This window comes from Lepisosteus oculatus, chromosome 12 (genome assembly GCF_040954835.1).
Source record: "Lepisosteus oculatus isolate fLepOcu1 chromosome 12, fLepOcu1.hap2, whole genome shotgun sequence".
Classification (NCBI taxonomy): domain Eukaryota; kingdom Metazoa; phylum Chordata; class Actinopteri; order Semionotiformes; family Lepisosteidae; genus Lepisosteus; species Lepisosteus oculatus.
Window position 1 is genome coordinate 21,561,646 of NC_090707.1, and position 19,409 is coordinate 21,581,054.

At 34.4% G+C, this 19,409-nt stretch overlaps 2 protein-coding genes across 2 annotated transcripts in view; one reads left to right on the top strand and one right to left on the bottom strand.

Annotated features, from left to right (window-relative positions):
* Nucleotides 1–875: 875 nt before the first annotated feature.
* On the bottom strand, nucleotides 876–6,658 carry agr1 (anterior gradient 1). Its single transcript, XM_006636632.3, has 8 exons — nucleotides 6,562–6,658; nucleotides 5,164–5,267; nucleotides 3,741–3,804; nucleotides 3,017–3,069; nucleotides 2,763–2,839; nucleotides 2,328–2,391; nucleotides 1,558–1,641; nucleotides 876–1,120 (listed from the first exon to the last, which is right to left on the bottom strand). The coding sequence occupies exons 2-8, from the start codon at nucleotides 5,261–5,263 to the stop codon at nucleotides 1,071–1,073; spliced, it is 492 nt and encodes a 163-aa protein (XP_006636695.1). The 5' UTR covers nucleotides 5,264–5,267; nucleotides 6,562–6,658; the 3' UTR covers nucleotides 876–1,070.
* Nucleotides 6,659–9,965: 3,307 nt separating this feature from the next.
* traf3ip1 (TNF receptor-associated factor 3 interacting protein 1) overlaps nucleotides 9,966–19,409 on the top strand; it is a 32,398-nt gene continuing 22,954 nt past the window's right edge. The window contains exons 1-6 of the mRNA XM_015359315.2: nucleotides 9,966–10,221; nucleotides 12,831–12,899; nucleotides 14,441–14,602; nucleotides 16,170–16,310; nucleotides 17,710–18,024; nucleotides 18,428–18,505. Of these exons, the coding sequence (XP_015214801.2) occupies nucleotides 10,099–10,221; nucleotides 12,831–12,899; nucleotides 14,441–14,602; nucleotides 16,170–16,310; nucleotides 17,710–18,024; nucleotides 18,428–18,505 (888 nt within the window). The 5' untranslated portion in view covers nucleotides 9,966–10,098. The remainder of the gene's footprint in view (nucleotides 10,222–12,830; nucleotides 12,900–14,440; nucleotides 14,603–16,169; nucleotides 16,311–17,709; nucleotides 18,025–18,427; nucleotides 18,506–19,409) is intronic.

The window sequence follows — 19,409 nt, forward strand, 5'->3', positions numbered from 1 at the left end:
AGTTCACACCTAATTTCATGCAGTTAATTTGGTTGTTTCTAAGCACCTTTATTATTTGCTGTTGTTGAATATTTAATTTCTTAAATCTTTAGGACTGTTTATTTGTTATATTTACTCCTGAATTCTACTTGACACAAAGCAACTTATATTTCACTGCCAGTCAGACTTAACAGTTTTCCAGGCTAATAATGAAGCAGATTTTCAGTCCAGATTTAAAAGCCAGTCAAGGGTCACCTCGGATGCATTTTGTTTGAAAAAATGTTTAAAAAGAACATGGATAGCACCTTATTTATCATGCTACTGGAACATATATTGTCTTTTAAATTAGGAAAAGTAAAAGAAAAGTAAAAGAAATGAATAATAAAAGAAAAAGAAGAAAAACAATCAGTTCCATTCCATGACTGCGATGCTGTTCCAGTAATGTACCTTAAAAACCAGACACTGTATATATCTTGTTATATAAGGTGTCAGACACTGAATATCCTACAATATATACAGTATGCAGTGTATGCATAGAATATTGTGTTCTACAAAGCCATTCTGAAGTATCTTCAGTGATGGAAAGAGATTGCAGTCCTTCTCTTGCCATCATTTCTCCTCTGGCCTGCTTTGAGAGTTAGTGTCCATGTAGAACATCCAGAGCTCGGGTTCTGGTATTGGAAGGCTGTTGGCTCACATCCCAGGTGAGACACTGTAGTGGGACCCTTGCGCAATGCACGTCATCTCAGTTGTTCCAAAACAATTCCCCGCCTTATTAATGTACTGTAAGTTGCTCTGGTTAAACCCAAAATAAATACAGTACATGTACTGTAGATTTAAAGATGATGTGAAAAAATGTTATTTACACAGGGGTACAAAAAGACAATCAAATGACATTTATCTGTAAAAGGTAGTTTATTACTCAATAAAAAAAAAACATATGACATTGTCATGCTTGAGGCACTTATTGTTTCTTCAGCACATCCTCTCCTCTTGCACAGCTCTGCTACACTGAGGCCATGTCGTGTCCTAGAGGCCAATGAGCCAGCTGCAGCTGGTGTTCACTGTGCCCACAGTAATGAAGTGTGAGGCTACAGCTCGGTGTGGAGAAGCTTCTTAGCTTTCTTCATGTTTTCTTTCACTGAAAGTAAGAAGCAATGTCAGCCAAAATGGAGACACAAGTGTTGTACTGTACCAAGATTCAGTAATACTCTTTCCATGCACTCCAAAAAGAGCTTTTCATGTTGTGTATAGGGTTTAAATTATTATAAAACAATGATTTCATTGTTAAACAAATTGGATATAAAAGCATACATTTTGTTTTCAGTCTATTATTTGTACTACTCTAACAATATTTATCTAAATAGCCATTATTGTCTCTTACAACTATCTACAGTGTATATCTTAGAACAACTACTGTATACTAAAGGGTAACAAAAAAGAAAACAAAAATGTATTTAAAAATTAAGTAAAGCACCAATACTTTGATTTTTCTTTTATAATACATGAGATAAAAAGTTATTAGTGACAAAAAGTACAGTTCCGAAGAAGTTCGTCATGAAGAACATAGGCACTTACAGATATCAATATCATCAGGCTCATAAGTGTAGAGTCTGTTGCTATACTTCCCTGCTATGTCAGCTCTCACAGTCAGAGATGGGTCTGAGAATGAGATAAAATATTTCAATAAAGTAATTGTCATATTTTCCCCCAGAAGTATGGCATTATTAAGGCAGATACCACCTTACTACCTCCAAACCAGAGGGCTTTACAACATGTTGGAGTCATTGCAGCATACACATTTTGTGCAGCTTATACATTCCTTGTTTGCTATTATTCCTGCTAAAATGGCATTTCCTAAGTAAGGTAAGGCAAGGAGGCTGATGTCTGGTAATCTTCCAGCTTCTCTGACCTTCTCTAGACAATGTTTTGACACCCAGGAATTTTATTTAGAGTCACACAGTCCTCCTTTATCTTTTCTCTGGCAAGATGTTAATGTGTATCACTGCCTTTGCCACATGCACTACATCAAATACTTATGACGCACAACAACCTGCAGGATTCCACAAAAATGTGTCAACAGGTCATCTCTATTTTCTTTGAAATGAGTAGAATTTTCCCAAGGGGGATTTCTGTAGGAGTCCTTTGCAATCTAGGAATGTTAGAATGTCTGTAGGAATTTTAGAGTTAATGTACAGTATAGCAGTATTTGTTGTTGCTGCTGTTTTTATATGAGATGGTTTGTGAAATATTTGATTAATAATAATTCCTTGTATTTATACAGAGCTTTTTCAAAATATATACAAATAATATATATATATATATTATACATACTGTTATTAACTTACCAACAAAGATAATTCTGGGAGCATAGTGGCCATCAGGCGCCAGATTCTTGTCTATGGTTTCATGCTGTGGATCGTTATATTAAGTATTCAGTCTGAGATATATACTCTTAGATACAAAACTCTAAAAAAATATTCCAGACAAATGAATAGTTAAAAACAAAACATGACTAATTTCTTAATTACAAATCAATAAAATCTCTATTATTCAAAACAAATAAATTGTACTGGTAAAGCTTTCCAAAGTAGAGGGACAAATAAAATTGAACTGCAGATATTCACATTGAATGACTTCAGTGCCACCATAGTATGTAGGATGATACAGAAAATCTGATACTAAAAATCTGAAAGTCTTTCACCACTGTTAATGAAGACAATAATCATTCTTAACGGGATTAATTGATTAAAGTTACTGGCTAATAATTGTCTCCAACTTACCACCAGATTAAGCATTACAAAGTCTTCTTGGGCCATTTTCTGCAGCTCAGTGTCAGCAGCAAACACCTTTTTAAGAGCTTAGACATACAAAGGGATAGATATATATAAATACATAGAGAATAATAAAAAATGGAAGACATGATGACTATGACATCATTTAAATCTTCTTATGCAAATAATATTTTTTTCATGAGGAAAGATCCAATGAAGAACTTTTAATTTAATCTAGTATTTTTAAGAATACACATATATACCTTGACTGTGCGGGCAGTCTTCTAGGTGGTGGATAACCATCAAGGGCTTCTGACTGAAAAAATAAAGATTTCAACAATGATCTCTATACAAGAAGTATATTGAAACTTCCATCCATTGTCTTAACCATTTTATCCAATACAGAGACACAGAGGCGCCGAAGCCTATCCAAGCAAACAACAGGTGCAAGGCAGGAATACACATTGGACAGGATACCAGTGAGGAAAAACATACAGACTCAAACACACTCACCAGGACCAATTTTCACAGAAACCAATTAACCCGTGTAGTGTGGTTTTGAAGTGTTGGAGGGAACCACAGCACCCAGAGGAAACCCATGCAATCACAAGATGAACATACAATCTCCACACAGATAGCACCCCAAGAATTGAACCCAAGGCCCCAGCACTGTGAGGCACCAATGCTGACCACTGCACCACCCTACTGCCCAAATTTTAAACTGATCATTTCTCATGTACGTCTTGCCTGCTTATAATTGTATCAGTGAAGTATGAATTTCCAACAAAGGGTTTTTAATATGAGGATAGGTAACACATGCAATGCAGCCCTGAAGATATACAAATTGCAAAGCTTTAATGCGTATTGTTTTGACACACCTACTGGGAAGGTATAACCTTAAGAGTTTGCTAGGACTGGTTATTTAAATGTGAATGAGCATTAGCTTTGGAAATCTATCCATAAAGTGTAGAGGATAATAAACCTTACCTTGTTCTAGATTTTGCTAAAGCTTCCTCATAGGTTTGGGTCCAGGTAATGTCATCTCCCCATCCTAAAATATCACACAGAAATTGATCATTATTATTAATAATGGGAATAGGAATATATCAGTTACAAATAGTTTTGTTATAAAGGTTCTGTAGACAAAACTAGAAAAATGAAGGTGTGTGTGGCTCAAGTATGGCCCCAGGTCTAATGAGGCTTTCCTGGGGTAAACACTAATATCCAGAGTACACACTGGATACAATTACCTTATTAATTAGTTTATTTGGCATTTGAAATCTTTATCCAAAGCAAACTCACCTTTGCAAACTCACATTTAAAGAGCAATCTGAGTGAAGGACCTTGTTACAAGGTATTACAGCAGCACCCTAACCATGATTTGAGATCCACAACCTTCCAGTTATGTGACCAGGGCTCTAACCAAAATCCATGCTGTAGTCATGACAATAATTGCAATTCCTAAACTGTAACCAGGCCTTCCGAGAGCTCAGATGAGGCCTGGGCCATTTCACATTGTGAGGCCCCCTCGTTGTTTGGGAAGAGGGGTAAAGAATGGCATGATGGGAAGATTAAGGTGGGCATTTTGAAACTCCTAAAGAATGGTATATTCAGCACTGAAAGGGGGGCATTTTGTCACAGCCATGGACTTTAGTCGGGAATCACAGCATATGGTAAAAGTTCCAAATTTGACTCAAGTCAAGAAACACAGCCAAAGGGTTCAAGTGGAGGACCATGCACCCTTGGCTGAGGTGAGGCCCCCCTGTGAGGCGAGGCCTGGGCCAAATGGCCCTGCTGGCTCCCCCTCTCGTAGGGCCTGACTGTAACCCACAAATTAGTAGAATAAGGCAAGCAAGCACATGATATTGTGACAAATATATTTTTAATTTGCAGTTATTTCCAGTTTTGGCCCTCAAGTAACAGTGTAGGGAAACAGACACAACTAACATGTATCTGTTAGCTGTGTCATGTCTGGAGCAACACCACAGTTCTATTCTTTGAAATTCTGTAGAGGCAAAGAGGTACATTACAAAATCACAGAATTAATTCAGAGAAGATAAAGAAACCAGGGAAAACTACCTGAAAAGGCCCAGGAATTATACCATTACCAGTAAAGAAATGGTTATTATTAATACTATTGATAGCAAAGGAGTGGAAGACTGTAGTCAGAGGGCCAAAGAAAGATTCAAGCTTTTGTTTTGCCTTTGCTTGGTCAGAAAACACAGTGCCTGTCTGTAAACAAAAAATAAAAGAGCAGTATGGTTTTTTCTCTCCTTGTCTGACTACTTTTGTGTACTTAGACCCCACCCATTTGAATGCACGGAGTTTCGATTTTGCCTGGGATTCCAAACCCTAATTATTCACACTATCCAAGATTTGTATTTCACAATGTTAGAAGAGCTGTACTTACCCCTGGAAAGGGTCTGAGGGACCTTTTTTGCTTTTCTTTGAGCAGATACATCCAGACTTGCTACAACAAGCAGGATACAAAGAACAGAGGAGCGACTCATAGTTCTGAAAAAGACAGATCTACTATTAATACATGTACTATTTCTTTTTCAACATTTTAAAATTTCACAATTAGCAGCATTTAATGGTCTCTGTTTATGGCACAGTCGAAACAATTTCGTGATGTACATGTACAGTAGATGCATTCTAGTTTTTTTCTAGATGTCTTCTGAAATAATTCTGTTTGGATTTTGAATCAAGATTTCAATTATTAACACACCCATTTTACTTTGAAATGATACTTTAGATTTTAGTGCTATATATACTTGTACTTAAAACTACTGTATAAAAATGAGTTTGATTTCAAATACAAAACTTTCCACTTTAAATAATATAGATTATAATCCTGCCTTTCATACAGTATTTTAACCTTTGTTGTGTACCATTACATTTTAAAGATGCTCCCGAGTTTGTCTTATAACACTTGAACCAGATATCAATGAATCATCAAATTGCCTAAGCCCTTGAAACCCTTTTGAAGCATATATTTCAGAATTTTAAAGACATCAGAAATATCAGTCCCATGTAATACTGCTTGCACTTCCACAATCTTGTCTTTTAGCATTCCTGTTTCAGGACTAACCTGTTCTAGGAGGAGATTCAACACAATTGTTTTAAGAGAGAATCTCTTCCTACTGTATTTCTAGCACAAAGTGTGAGCGTTTTACAAATGTAATACTTTAGTTTTCGTTTTGTTATAATTGATCTCATATAATAGAATGACACAACAGTATTTGAGAAAAGTAAAAAATGTCCTTAAGTTGCATGTTTCCCCTTTACATCAGATCTGTCCACCCTCTAATGTTTTCCATCTATTTGTTTCTGTTTTGGTTTCCAATAGGGTTGGTTTATATTTTTCTATACTGACGTTTTGACAGCTACTGTATAGCAAATATAGAATTACTTTCCTGGGGGAATGTCACAGCAAAATTCTGAATTAGTGATGGTTTCTTTATCTCATGTGGACTAGCTTGATTTAGAACACTTGTCTCCAGTTTGTGGGGATTACAAAGAGCTGTTATTTATTAAGTTTAACTCTTCTTCAATTTAATAATTCCCTTCTTTACTCAATTATTATTATTAATCACTTATTTATTTATTTTTTTGCTATATCTAATGCTGACAATTAGTCAAATATATTTGTAAAACCAATTCTATGATAATCCTGGTTGACTAGAGATGAGTAATACTGCTTTTAAGTATTCTACAAGAATATTTACCAAGCAGATAAATCTGTTTCAAAGATTGAACTTTTTCAATCACCTAGATACAGTACGAAAGAGCCAAGTTTCGTTCTTACCTGTTGCTGTCTTGAAATGTGAGTGAATGTTCGTTGAATTCTTACCTCACAAGCCTTCTTTTTATAGTCATCTAACTCATCTAACAGGTGTAGCAAAGCTTGAACGTCAGGCATAACAAACCAGGATATCCTTATCTTTGAAACACACTATTCAAACACGCCTCAGGGTAGGGAAGTACTTACAGTACATAAATGCTTATACTGCACCTTTAAACCCAATTTTAATCCCATTGATTTTAATCATAGGTGGAGAAAGGCTTCTTCATAATATATTTTTACTGTTCTGTATTTTTTTAACAGAAATGATTCAATCTTTTAATCTAAATTAAATTTTTTAAGTACCACTCATTTTAAACCTACCTGTGGTTGTAGGAAACCACAGGGAATGAATCTATGTTTTGAACCTAGTTTTGAACGCTGAAATTAAATTACATCTTTGGCATTCAGGTATTCAGGAAAATTAATGAGAAAGATCTAACTATCAATGTATTTAGTGACTTACTTTTTTATTAAAAACAATAATTTATTCAATGTTTTTTTCTCATTATTCATCTACATTTAAGAAGCAAAATATGATGACACAAACAAGATACTAGAAATTTTCATGAACCACAATAACAATACTTCTGAATTTTATGCTTGAAGACCTGTATTAAAGTACATCTTGGTACAGCACCAAAGTACAAGATGAGACTCACTCTGTAGTATATGTTTTACTTTTTTTATGGAATTATTGTCCTTTTGTAGCTAAGATTTTTTAAAAATCAATACCTGGTTTTAAGGTATGTTATTGATTAACTTTTTATTAAATCATTTCACTTTTATTCAATTTTGGCATGAAAGAGAGAGAAAAAGCAATCAACGTGCTTCTGTTTATTAACTGATTCCACTATTTCTATTTCTCACTTTTTTTTATTCCTGACGTCCTTGTGTTAACAAGCTAGTGATCTTTTGGCATTCGTTTTTTTGTAATTTATTATTTTAAAAACAAAAATATCATTATATACAGTACTTCATAACCCAGCATTTTTTCCATATTCCCATCCTGTTATGTGATTGAAAGCACGCCTAGACAAAACACAGTGCTACTTAGTGGTACACAGTTTCAGAAACCATAAATCTTTTTCAGAAAAAGCATTAAACAAAAAAGAAAGAAAATGTACAGCAAATAGAACAAAAAGTACACATTTCACGAAGAAAACGGTGTGTTTCATAATCCCCTGAATGCAACAAGACCTTAATTGCTTAGTATACCCTAACCACTCAGAGATGTGCACATCAGCTATAGCAAGCTCCCCAACTGTAAGCACGCTTTTCATCTGTTCCCTTGGGTGTGTCCAACCAAGTCATCTTGACGCACACCTGATAAAGACCTATTCAACTATATTCACCTACTGTATGTTCTTTTATTGAAACAATTTACTAAGTAGTATTATAAACTATATGCTATGAATGAACATTTTTATCACTGTGTCTTTCACAGGGTTTAACTATTTTCTAATCAATTTAAACTTAATAATAACAACATGTGCTTAAATTGGCATAGACCTTTTCCTTCCAAGAAATCCCGAGTGCTTTTCACAGAGAAGGGGCCCACTTCATCCATCACTGACCTGCACCACCCACCTGGGTGACACTTTGCTGCCCCTATGCGCAAACAGCCCCTGTACATAAAAGTGTTAATTTTTATGCAGCCATCTCACTTCACAGTTATTATGAATTAGGCACTTTATTTAATGAAAAATGATGTTTTCCGAGATCCACAATACTTTATAAAGCGTTCATTCTAGATTTTACTTCTGATATTACAGTAGGTGTTAAGTATTCTTTATTCATATGAAAATGAATTTAAAAATTATATGGGATCAGTAAAAGCAATAATCTAGTTATGAAGATTTCTAACTTCCTGGATCCCCGTACAGAAGAACAAACAAGCTTCCACACTTAATCATCTTAAAAGTGAAAGATAAACTAAATGGTTCACCAGACATTCCTGTTTCAGGGTATATCCTTGTTACTACCTTAAGAAACTCTTATGTTTAAAGTTAGGAGTGGCTGCAGGATCTCTGCATTAAAGCACATTAATGGTGATGTGCTGCTTACTTTCAAAGTAGTTTACATAAATTGCTTGAGGGGTTATTGAAGATTTTGTGTAGAGAAATTGGAGTAATGTTTCCATTGATGGAATCTAGAGAACATGAAGAAGTTTAATCTGTAAAGATTGCTCTTGTAAAAAGCACAGTTTTGTTAGAGTTAAATGGGGAGAGATAAATATCCAATGTGTAATTATGAACTGTTAAGTTATGTTTTTTTAAATGTTGGTTAACAAAGCAAATGAGAAAAAAAACCAAGGTGATTCTAATTCTATATAATTGTGGTTATAGTTGCAGTATATTTTTCTATAAAAGCTTTTTTTAGCTACTAATACTAAGGTTTTCACAAAAGAAAGAATACAGAACAAAATATTAGAACTTGAAATACATATTCTATACTGGACAATTAATGCGTCAATCATTTTTATACATTATATATGGGACTTTTTAGATTATAGATTTTAACTTGATATTGTTTAAGCTTTCTTCTATATAAATTTCCTTTACAAACATGCAAACTCATTAATTAGATGGGGGTAATTGATTGATTGATTGATTAGTTTTTAAAATGTTTTGAAAGAAAAATGCAAACAAGTTTCAAGTTTTAAAAATGGTTTCCTTATTTTCCATCTCATTCTTCACAGACACCTTTAGGTTACAGTTTATCTATACTTCCTAATTTTAGATAAAGGTACAAAAAACTATGGCTTTGTGTTAGTGCTAGAGCAATTATTTTACTTTAGAATTATTTACTTCAAACTTGGTTTTATTTCCTTTTCTGTTATTAATCTCCTACAGTACATTTTATATAAGGATTTTTGCTACATGAATAACAAAAACTCTTATCCCATATGGTAAAAATTCAAATGATGTCTATAACTCAGATTAAGGGGTGTTGATTTTTTTTCCTCATCAGGAATTCTTGATAACTTATTTGGCACAAGAACATATAAAGATCAAGTTCAAACTCATACAGGGATTTTGTCAGTGCTAACAGCTTTAGTTGTTCATTAACTTTCCATTACTGTAAATTCAGTGAAACGTTCTAGTAATAATTGAATTAAAACAGTGTTAAAACATTGATCAATAGCAATAACTTAAAAATAAGAATGAAATAAACCATGAACATTTAATTAATTTTTCAGCTATAAATGCCCTGCAGATATTTTGGTTTTTAGAAAAGGACCTCAAACGATCCAATTCTAAGAGCCTTTGGAATTCTTTGCATTTCAGTTGTTACTTGTTGCTAAGGATGCAAGCCTCGCTTGACAACCATACGTCACTTGCGCAGGCGCAGCTAGGTTTAGCGATGCATTGTGGGATCGGAAGATACCGACGTACTGAAAGCCCAGTGATTGCAGAATTTATGTGGTGAAGTGTTTCTTTCGGTTCGTCTTCACCTAAAGGACTTTTGTTTTGGCGTTTGTCTTGCTTTGCTGCTGCTATGAACGCGTCAGTGACCAAGAAGACCCAAGATACCTTGGGAAAAGTGATTAAGAAGCCGCCTCTTACTGAAAAACTGCTTAGTAAACCGCCGTTCCGCTACCTGCATGATATATTCACCGAGGTGAGAAACAGAACTGCAATGACTGACAACGGGAAAAATTGGATTTGTTGAAATATCCGTGGCTTGTTTGCAAGGAGGAGTTTCTCTGGTCTGTGTGTGTTTGTTTCGGAGTAGTGCATTTCAGTGGGACTAAGTTTGGGGTGAGGCTGTTCAGGAATAAAGAGTAGTAAAGGCTCAGCTGCAGAAAATTTAAAAAATGCAGTTAAGTTCTCTGATGTAACCTAAATAACTGTATTTTTTTAAAAAACGGACAATAGTCGGTTTCAGTGTAAATGCTGTAAAGGGTATGCGGTGAACACCTGAACTGTCTGAATGATGTAGAATCGAACTGGCGTCTTCTGGTTGCTAGGCACTGGTCTCTGCTCAAGTACACTAAACAATGCGAGGCCTTGATGAGTTATTTAAATACAGGACCGTAAAATACAAATATACCTCATCATTTTCTGCCCGGTGTTTGATTCCGTCACGCTACCCTTTATTTAAAAAAAAAGTTTTCTGTTCCATAGCAGTTGGTTTTAATCCCGTAATGTGTCCCCACAGAGGACACATTACATTAATCGCTGTCCTGCTGTGTCATGAAAATGGTAGCTAAATAATTTGTGCTGTTTTATTGTGCCAGTGTCGCTAATTAATATTACTGAGGTGTTAGCAAAACGATTATTTTACTTTGTGTCGCTCAAATCCAGTATATAATTATTACTGATAATTCAAACAATTTGGTCTAGCAAAGCATTATTTTATTAGGAGCAACATCTGTACAGAGATTAATGCTTTTACCCTTTACATCTTTCAAGAAATGGCTAGATAAATCCTTGAATGAATTAATTCTTTAATTAGCAAATGGGTTAGATGAACCAGAAGGACTTATATCGTTTGTAACTTTTCTTATGTCTAGCTGTTTCTTAAAAGCGCTCAATATTTTAACCTTAACCTGAAAAGGTTGTTCCACAAGCCAACAACATTTGTGTTAAGAAGTGTTTCTTGTTTTCCATTCTCAATGAATTCCCTGTGTCCTTATTTTAATACTGAGAAAGAATTTCCTGGCTTAACCCTTGACATTTTATATACAGCATTTTATAATTGCATCTTCTCTCAATCTCTGCTCCCTACATTATTGTATAATAAAGCCCTGATTGTAGGAATTATTCTTAGAAAGACTTTAAAAACTAAATGCAATTGTAAAGTGAGGTCCTTGTAGTGCATTTAAAAAAAATAAGTAGATATTTTCTTAAATTCTGCACTTTTTAATATAAAACCAAGGATTCAATTTGCTTTTTTATTGTTTTATCAACTTTGTTTTATTAAGTCATTGCTTAGAAGTGTCTACATTAAAAACCCCTTCATGTGTAGCTCCCGACAGTTCACCTGTATGATATACAGTATGTAGTATACGATCCTATTACTGTAGCAGTGTGAATAACTGCACTTATTTTAAATTTGATTTGCTGTGTATCTGTTTACCCCATGATTTTGTCTCTTCGTATTTCTTTTGCTACTGTGTCTATATTTGCTGCTCTCTCTGTTTTTGTATCATTGTTCATCAAGTTTATGGTCGTGATAATATTAAGTCTGCTTTGGTAGTACGTCATGGTAAAACTGTGCTACTGTTGTATTACCATGGCTAATTCTAAAATGTTCACAGGTTAATACGCGACTTGTGGTGTCTTCATATTTATGAATAATTAGCATCTTGCCAATCATTAAGGTCTTCAAATCATCATCATTCATCGTTAAATGATCACAAATGTCTTCCTGAAACTCTTTGCTATTTTTTGCTCTGTTTCACAATGTGGAACAGTGACCCTATCATTGTTTGAATTTGAGAAACAAAATCAGTGATGTTAATTGCGGAATATTTTAATTATTGAAAAATTACATGAGCAGGGGATTCAGAGAGCCTGTTCAAAGAGTTGCTTTGTTGCGTGATAGAAGTAAAGCCAGATGACTCGTCTTAAAAATAGCAGATTGAAGCAAGGCCCAGCTAAGATTATCCTGGGAGGCTGAGCTTGTATGAAGAACTTAAAAAATTAGGAATGACATTGTATGCAGCATACGTTAAGTGGGAAGAAGGAGATTATTGATCTGCCAAGAGTATAACATATAACGTATATTAGACACACTTGTGAACAATGCAGTTTACTTTTCAAGAACTGTAAAATGATGTATGCATGGAACACAGTCCCAGATTTTTGTTCTTGTTCTCAATCATCTGGATTTTAGAAAAATTTTTACCCTTTCCCTAAACAACATGTTTTGTATAGGCAGTCCCAGGCCTGTAGTCTGCATAGAACAGAGAACCTGTGGCATGTGCTGGTTATTTTGTGCACATTTGGTGACAAACGTGCTCAGTGTTTGTGACATTTTCAAACTTTTTTGGTAGGGTTAGGGGAGTCAAATGAAAGTAAACTCATGTAATATAAATTTGAAATTGTACATTTCAAATTACATAAGACAGTCCGCTAATAATATAACCTGTATGATCTTCAAAGCTTGATCTCTTTTATTATTTATTCATTCATTTGGTTTATAATCAATGATCCAAAATCCTAACATTCTGGAACCGGCTTCATTTTATAATTGGACAACTGTATCCATCCTGTTTTTCACAGGTAATAAGGACCACTGGGTTTATGAAAGGCCTTTATTCGGAGGTAGAAACGAAATCAGACAATGTCAAGGTAAGGTGGTCTTATTAACCTTAGCTTTCACATTAGTTCAGGAACATTATTAACAGAAATAAATTGCAGTTATCAGTACTTATTTATTCATTCAGAACACCCCCAAACTATTTTTATTGCATTAGATCTTTTCTTTAAATAAAGCAACTTCAGTGTAACTTATTTTATGCAGTGATTAAATGGGGAATAATAAAAAAGTCTGCACTAAAGGGAAAAACTGCTGTGGTAAGCGATCATGCCTGACATCAGTTGCAACATTCACAGCTAATGCATATTGCAGACTGAAACGTTATTAAATATTTAATATTATGAACACAACTGTAGAGGTTATAGAGTTCATAAATTGAATATAGAGTTCATGTGACATATTGTACTTAATGTGGCATATGCTCTGCTTTGACAGTTTATTAAATGTATGTAATTAATATGTAATTGAATTTTACTGCTTGCTGTAGTATTACATTTTTAAACATTCAAGAGACTGCACAGTATAATATTAATATCGAAATAAATCCAGAAGTTCATTGATCTCATATAACATTAAGCAATTTTCATTTGTATTACAAATGTAGCCAGAAATCTCGCATTTTTGGATCTGATTTGTTTCAAAACATTTGTGTGACTTTCAAAGATTTATTGGTAATAACTGTGCGATTACAGCATCAGGCAAAGAGTTTCTTTTACAGATGCCTGAGTTCCCCTGAAGGTGACAAAAGTAGATTTCATGGTCTCATGATTGAGCCTGCCTCCAGCTTTAGCTGCAGTTGTTAGTTCAAAAGAGGTGCCATTGACAGTTGAAGCGATCTTGCGAGTTTTAGATTTTGTGAATGGGATACTGTGTTGTATTTTTATGTGCTGTTGATGAAGTCAGGGTTAGGATGAAGTGAACTTTCCTCAGACTAAGTAATTGCCAGGCGTACCAGTGCTTTCACACCTGATCCAGTTACTCCATTTTGAAGTCCAATGGATACAGATTGCAGCCTGATGCCTAGCATTCATAATGTATGAATCTCCAACACCCATGAAAGTGACATGAGCATGATAATTGTAACATGCTGACACTAGACTTTTAAGTGCTTGTTGCTTAGTCAGGTTTTTTGAGTGAATCTAAATTTGAAAGATTCTGCTGTGTTTTAGAGAACTATATTTAGAATCATGCTTTTAAGTTAATGAAAAACATGGGGTGAAGACTTTGTCTTTCCCTGATTTTTTTTCTCCCATTTTTAATATAATTTTTGAAAGTTGATGACTGTTGTTGGTTTGACTTTAAGCTATATGTAAAGTTTTGACTAACAAAAGTGAAAAATAATAATGAATGATTGAGAAGAGAACTATCAAGGACCTTCACATCTTCAAATGTCTGCATCAGATTTAAATATAAGATTCCGCAGATCTAATCTGCTTATAGTTACAGCAGTATTTCAAGAATAGGTTCATATTTGCTTTTGGTACTTCTATTGCCAACATTACTTTTACTATAATAAAGAATGTTTGTAGATGCTAATTTCTTCTAAACTAATTCTAACCATCTGCTTTTGCAGGATAAAGATAGTAAGATTGTATTTCTTCAAAAGGCAATCGATGTGGTTATAATGGTGACGGGAGAGCCTCTTTCTGTGAAGCCTGCACGTATTGTGGCAGGACACGAACCAGAGAAAACTAATGAGCTTCTTCAGGCCATTGGAAAGTGCTGCCTCAATAAGGTCAGTTTGAGCTGATGAGCTAAATATAACTTACATTTTGTAGGAGATAGTGTCTCTGGTAGTTGGTTGGGTAAGATCATGTACAGTACACAGTTATTGGCATCCCATCCAGGGTATTTCCTTGTGCCTGTTGCTTGCATAGGATAGGCTTTAACTCAGTCCTGTATTAGATAAAACAGTTAGAAAATTCCTGTTCAGTGATTCCTTGTGTTATTATTAGGTGTCCAAAACATTTTTTACTGTATAAAATATTTTGTCTGTTTGATTTAAAGAGTGTAACGGCAAAGGTAGGATTTTAAGTTTGGACAATATTCTAAAGTTGGAGAAATGTATTGAGGGCATACTTCGTTAAAGTATTTGATTTAGGTATTGTGACTTAAAAAAGAAACTTAAATTGGCCAACATTTACTGTCCCATGAAACATATCTGTTAGCTTTTATAGAATAATAGGGCTCAAATCCAGCCAATTAAGATCATGGTAAAATTTCCAAAAATATAATTTACATAGTGGTTAAATTTAGTTGTACTCTTGAGGGTGAATGAAAAAAACAGTTCCAACTCCCAGATTAGCAGAGCACACTGTTTTTCATCTGTATTCTCTATTACTTTTATCTGTGTCACTTCATATACTATACCAGAGGTCTTTATCATTCTTAAATCATTTAATCATTTAGTTTAGTTAGATTACAATATCCATTAGTAAGTTAAATAAGCACACATGTATTGTATTTGCTAATGTATTAACCAGGGCTCTATAGTAAAGAAGTTATAAAACAAATACTAGGTACACAATTTGATGCCAATGTTAAGAAACTGAGAAAACAAACCTCTTGGTAAATAATCTTTCAGTGTGTAATGTAAATAATACATCCAGTACTGTATATTCACCCTATTCTTATAAGAAGAACCTTAATGCTATCAGACAATGCAGTCAAAGTAAAAAAGCAAATGCATGTTTATTAAACAAGGCAGAAGTTATTGTAGTAAGTGGTGCCATCATGCTGTTGCTTCTTAAATATGATCAGGAGGAGTAGATATTAACTTAAAATAATGAGAAAAGCATAGTTAATATATTGAAATCTAAAATGGTATTTATAGTGTTATCTCAGGTAGTGTTTATGTTACCAAACTTTACAGGATTTTATTCTTTTGTCCTCTCAGTTTAGGGTACAGCTATGATTTATGAGAAGTTAAATGTATGGAACACAGTTGGTAGTGTTTACAGTTGCAAAATATTCCTCAATATGTTCTCCTGTCCTCTTATTCTGGATTATTTGTGCAACAATAAATGTCCTTAATTTGTAGAAACCTAGAGACCATGCTGCCTTCAGTTAGTAAATCAAATGATTCATCTAGTCATGCAAAGCCTACAGTAGGTGTTCAAAGAACATTACTTGTAGTGCCTCCTAGGGATGCTAGTCCTTGTTCTTTATTCATATCTTTGACAATACGTTTGTCAAATTAAAAATAACACAATCTACTGTACAATGAAATAAAATTATCTAGTTTTTGTTCACTAATTATTTATCATACTTTTCCACGCATGTATTATCTGCTCATTTACTAGTTGTCTAGTGAAGATGCTGTGAAAAAAGTGCTTGCTGGTGAGAAGCCTGACCTCAAAGGAAAGCCTTCCACATCAAAATCTCAGGACAAGGAGAACAGAGAGAGCAAGGAAGAAGACAAGAAGCGACACAGAGAAAAGGAGGTATTTCTGATGTTGCACTTTTATACATTTTATACATAATTACAGGTAATTAGGAATAGAGAACATGGGATCACATGCAATGACCACATGACTGTTGTTATTATATATATATTATAAAAAATAATTTGCCTTAAGCTTTGTAACTCAAAGTGAGATTCCTAATTAGTACTTCAAGTGCTATCATGTTACAATGTTACAGTTTAAAGGATGTATAATAATGTTTGAAAACACTACAGTTGGATTCTACAACTAATAATTCCTTACACTTATACAGTACTTTTCTGGACACTCCATTCAAAGTGCTTTACAGGTAATGGGGACTTTCCTCAACTACCACCAATGTGCAGCATCCACCTGGATGATGTAACGGCAGCCACAGTGCGCCAGCGCGCTCACCACACATCAGCTATTAGTGGGGAGAGAGTACAGAGTGATGAAGCCAACTCATACATGGGGATTATTAGGAGGCCATAATTGGTAAAAGCCAGGGGGGAAATGTGGCCAGGACACCCCTGCTCTTTTAAAAAAAAAAAACAGGATTTGTAATGAGCACAGAGAGTCAGGATCTTAGTTTTAGTCCTTGGTTTAATCTGCATTTGAAGGATTGTGCCTTTTTTTACAGTATAGTGTCCCCATCACTATACTGGTGCATTAGGACACACACAGCCCGCAGGCTGAGCGCTTTCTACAGGTCCTACTAATTCCTCTTCCAGCAGCAACCTTAGCTTTTCCTCAAGGTCTGCATTCCCAGTTGTGAGCTGCAGGGTGATATGGCTGCTGGCTATAATCTGAATCATATTAAAATCTGTTTATTTTTTAGTTCATGTTATGTTGATGCCCTGGGGGAATTTATGTAATTAGTCACAATGTGTAAAATGTGTTGTTTTAGTACATTAACATTAAATATAATGTTAATGTGAATATGTTCAGGTGAATTGCAAGTTATGTTTACTTTACCTGGTTGAGCTACAAAATGTTTGCTGTGATCATTGTACTGGAAAGGGTCTGAGATAAATGTCTCGATGGGGGGGGGGAGAAGATAGGAGAGAAAAAAAGATGGAGAGCGTCTTACATGGGAGCACTGTGGAGAAATCATTAGTACTTTAACTGACACCATGTTTTGCAAAGTGTAGTGATGTCAAAGAATTATTTTCTAATGTGGATAGACTCTCTATTTAATCAATTTGCTTTGAAGTGAACACTTCATTCTGTAAGAACCTAGTTGATAATGATTCTAATTGATCGCTTTATACATATGTATCTGTACACCTTGGGGAAGAAAATTAAATGCATCTAAATATGTTTTATTTAATAATTAATGAAATGATTTTTGTTTACTTAAACTCTAAAAAGCAGTGCTTTTTAGGTAGCATAAAAGTACTGTTTATTTTTCTTGCAGGAGAAAAGGGATACTGAAATCAAAGACCGAAGCACAAGCAGAGACCGAAAGGACACAGATAAGACAAAAGAGCAAGACAGTAGAAAGATAGAGAAGGACAGACACAAGGAGGGCACGCATCAGGAAAAAGGTCAAGAGCGTGATAGGACGAAGGACCGGGACAAAGACAAAACACGAGACAGGGACAAAGACAAAAGCAGAGAGAAGGACAGAGACAAAGCCAAGGAGAGGGATGTCCAGAAAGAGAAGGATAGGGAAGCAGAGAAAAGGAGAGATCGAGACAAGGAGAGAAACCTTGAGAAAGCAGAAAGGAAGGTAATATTTATGTAGACAAATTTCTTCAAATAATTGTATCCCTGAGCATCACAATCAGATTTTAATTCCAAGAAACAATATTTTAATTAAGGTTTTAAAACCAAAGCAAACTAATAAATAGCATTACAGTTTTATAAAATAAACCAAAAAAGACAGTTTATTTTGGTTTTATTATTAAGTGTTATTAAAGTATTAGCCTAAGCAAGCAATGCAGTATATGAAACAAGTAAAAGGATTCAAATATTAAAATGAATTCACGCTGAAACATGAAACTGCTCAACATAGTGAACATAATCCATGTATTTATACTCCAAATGGATTCTGTGCAATGCAGTAAAGAACCCCTTCAGTTGATTTCAAAATATGAAATGAGTAAACTAAATTTGATTTCTTTTGTATGTAGTCAAGAGGGCCAGATGAGACACTGAACAGAAAAACCTCTGAACAATCAATAAAAAACATCAGAGCGGAGGGGGACGAGGTAAGTGTTGTGATCCTTCTTTGCTGCTGCACATGAGAAGATTAAATGAATATTTATGCACAGGATAGACAGTTCTTTGTGAGGTTTGTCTCTTTGTAAGTGCATTTGTAAGCTTTCTATTTCATTTTTTCAAAACCTAAATGCAACTTTTAGAAATGTGATAATCAAATACACCAAAGGCAGCTGCTATGAAAATTGGTGATACAATTTAGAACACTAAAGTAATGTAATGCTAGGGGATTTTTTTTGAATAGTTAGCTATTAACCAATTGATTAAGCTTCTTAATTTTTTGTTCTATTTATCTATATTTTCAAAATAGTGAAAGGCTAGTATGTAGGCTAATGCAAAACCTTAACGTAAAGATGTGTGTTAATTTTGCATAGGTTAAGCCTAATGGGGCTTTCACAATTGGATTGTTGTCAGTTATGAAAATCAGACCTCAAATGAGTGGAATGGTTAGTTTGTCAAATCACAGTCCCTATTCATCAACACCGGATTCTTCAAATCTTAGAATAAGGCAACACAATTGAAAATGCACAGTTAAGATACAAAATACAAAGTACAAAATACCACTGAGATACATTACTACTAATAATAATAGTTAGACCATTATTTTATACTATTTGTAATTTAATGGTTATATTATGCACGTTTCCTTATCGTGTCTTGAAAAGTATTTAGACCCTACCTATGGTGTCACATTTTTTAAAATGACAATATAATGCATAAAGATTTTTTTTAATTAATAGGCTATTCAAAATCTAAATGCTCAGACTGAAGTCTTTGAAGGGTAAGATACATTATAGTTAATGTAAGCCAGAACTGAAAAGCAAATACTGAAATGTGTTGATTGCATAACTATTCAGAACTGTAAACTCGATATTTGGTATTAGTGGTTTTGGC

Excerpts from the sequence above, each read along its gene's own strand:
- agr1 (XM_006636632.3), bottom strand. The coding sequence starts at position 5,263 with ATGAGTCGCTCCTCTGTTCTTTGTATCCTGCTTGTTGTAGCAAGTCTG. Across the intron at positions 3,070-3,740 it reads TTAGCAAAATCTAGAACAAG|TCAGAAGCCCTTGATGGTTA; the intron begins GTAAGGTTTATT and ends TTATTTTTTCAG. Across the intron at positions 2,392-2,762 it reads TTGTAATGCTTAATCTGGTG|CATGAAACCATAGACAAGAA; the intron begins GTAAGTTGGAGA and ends AACGATCCACAG.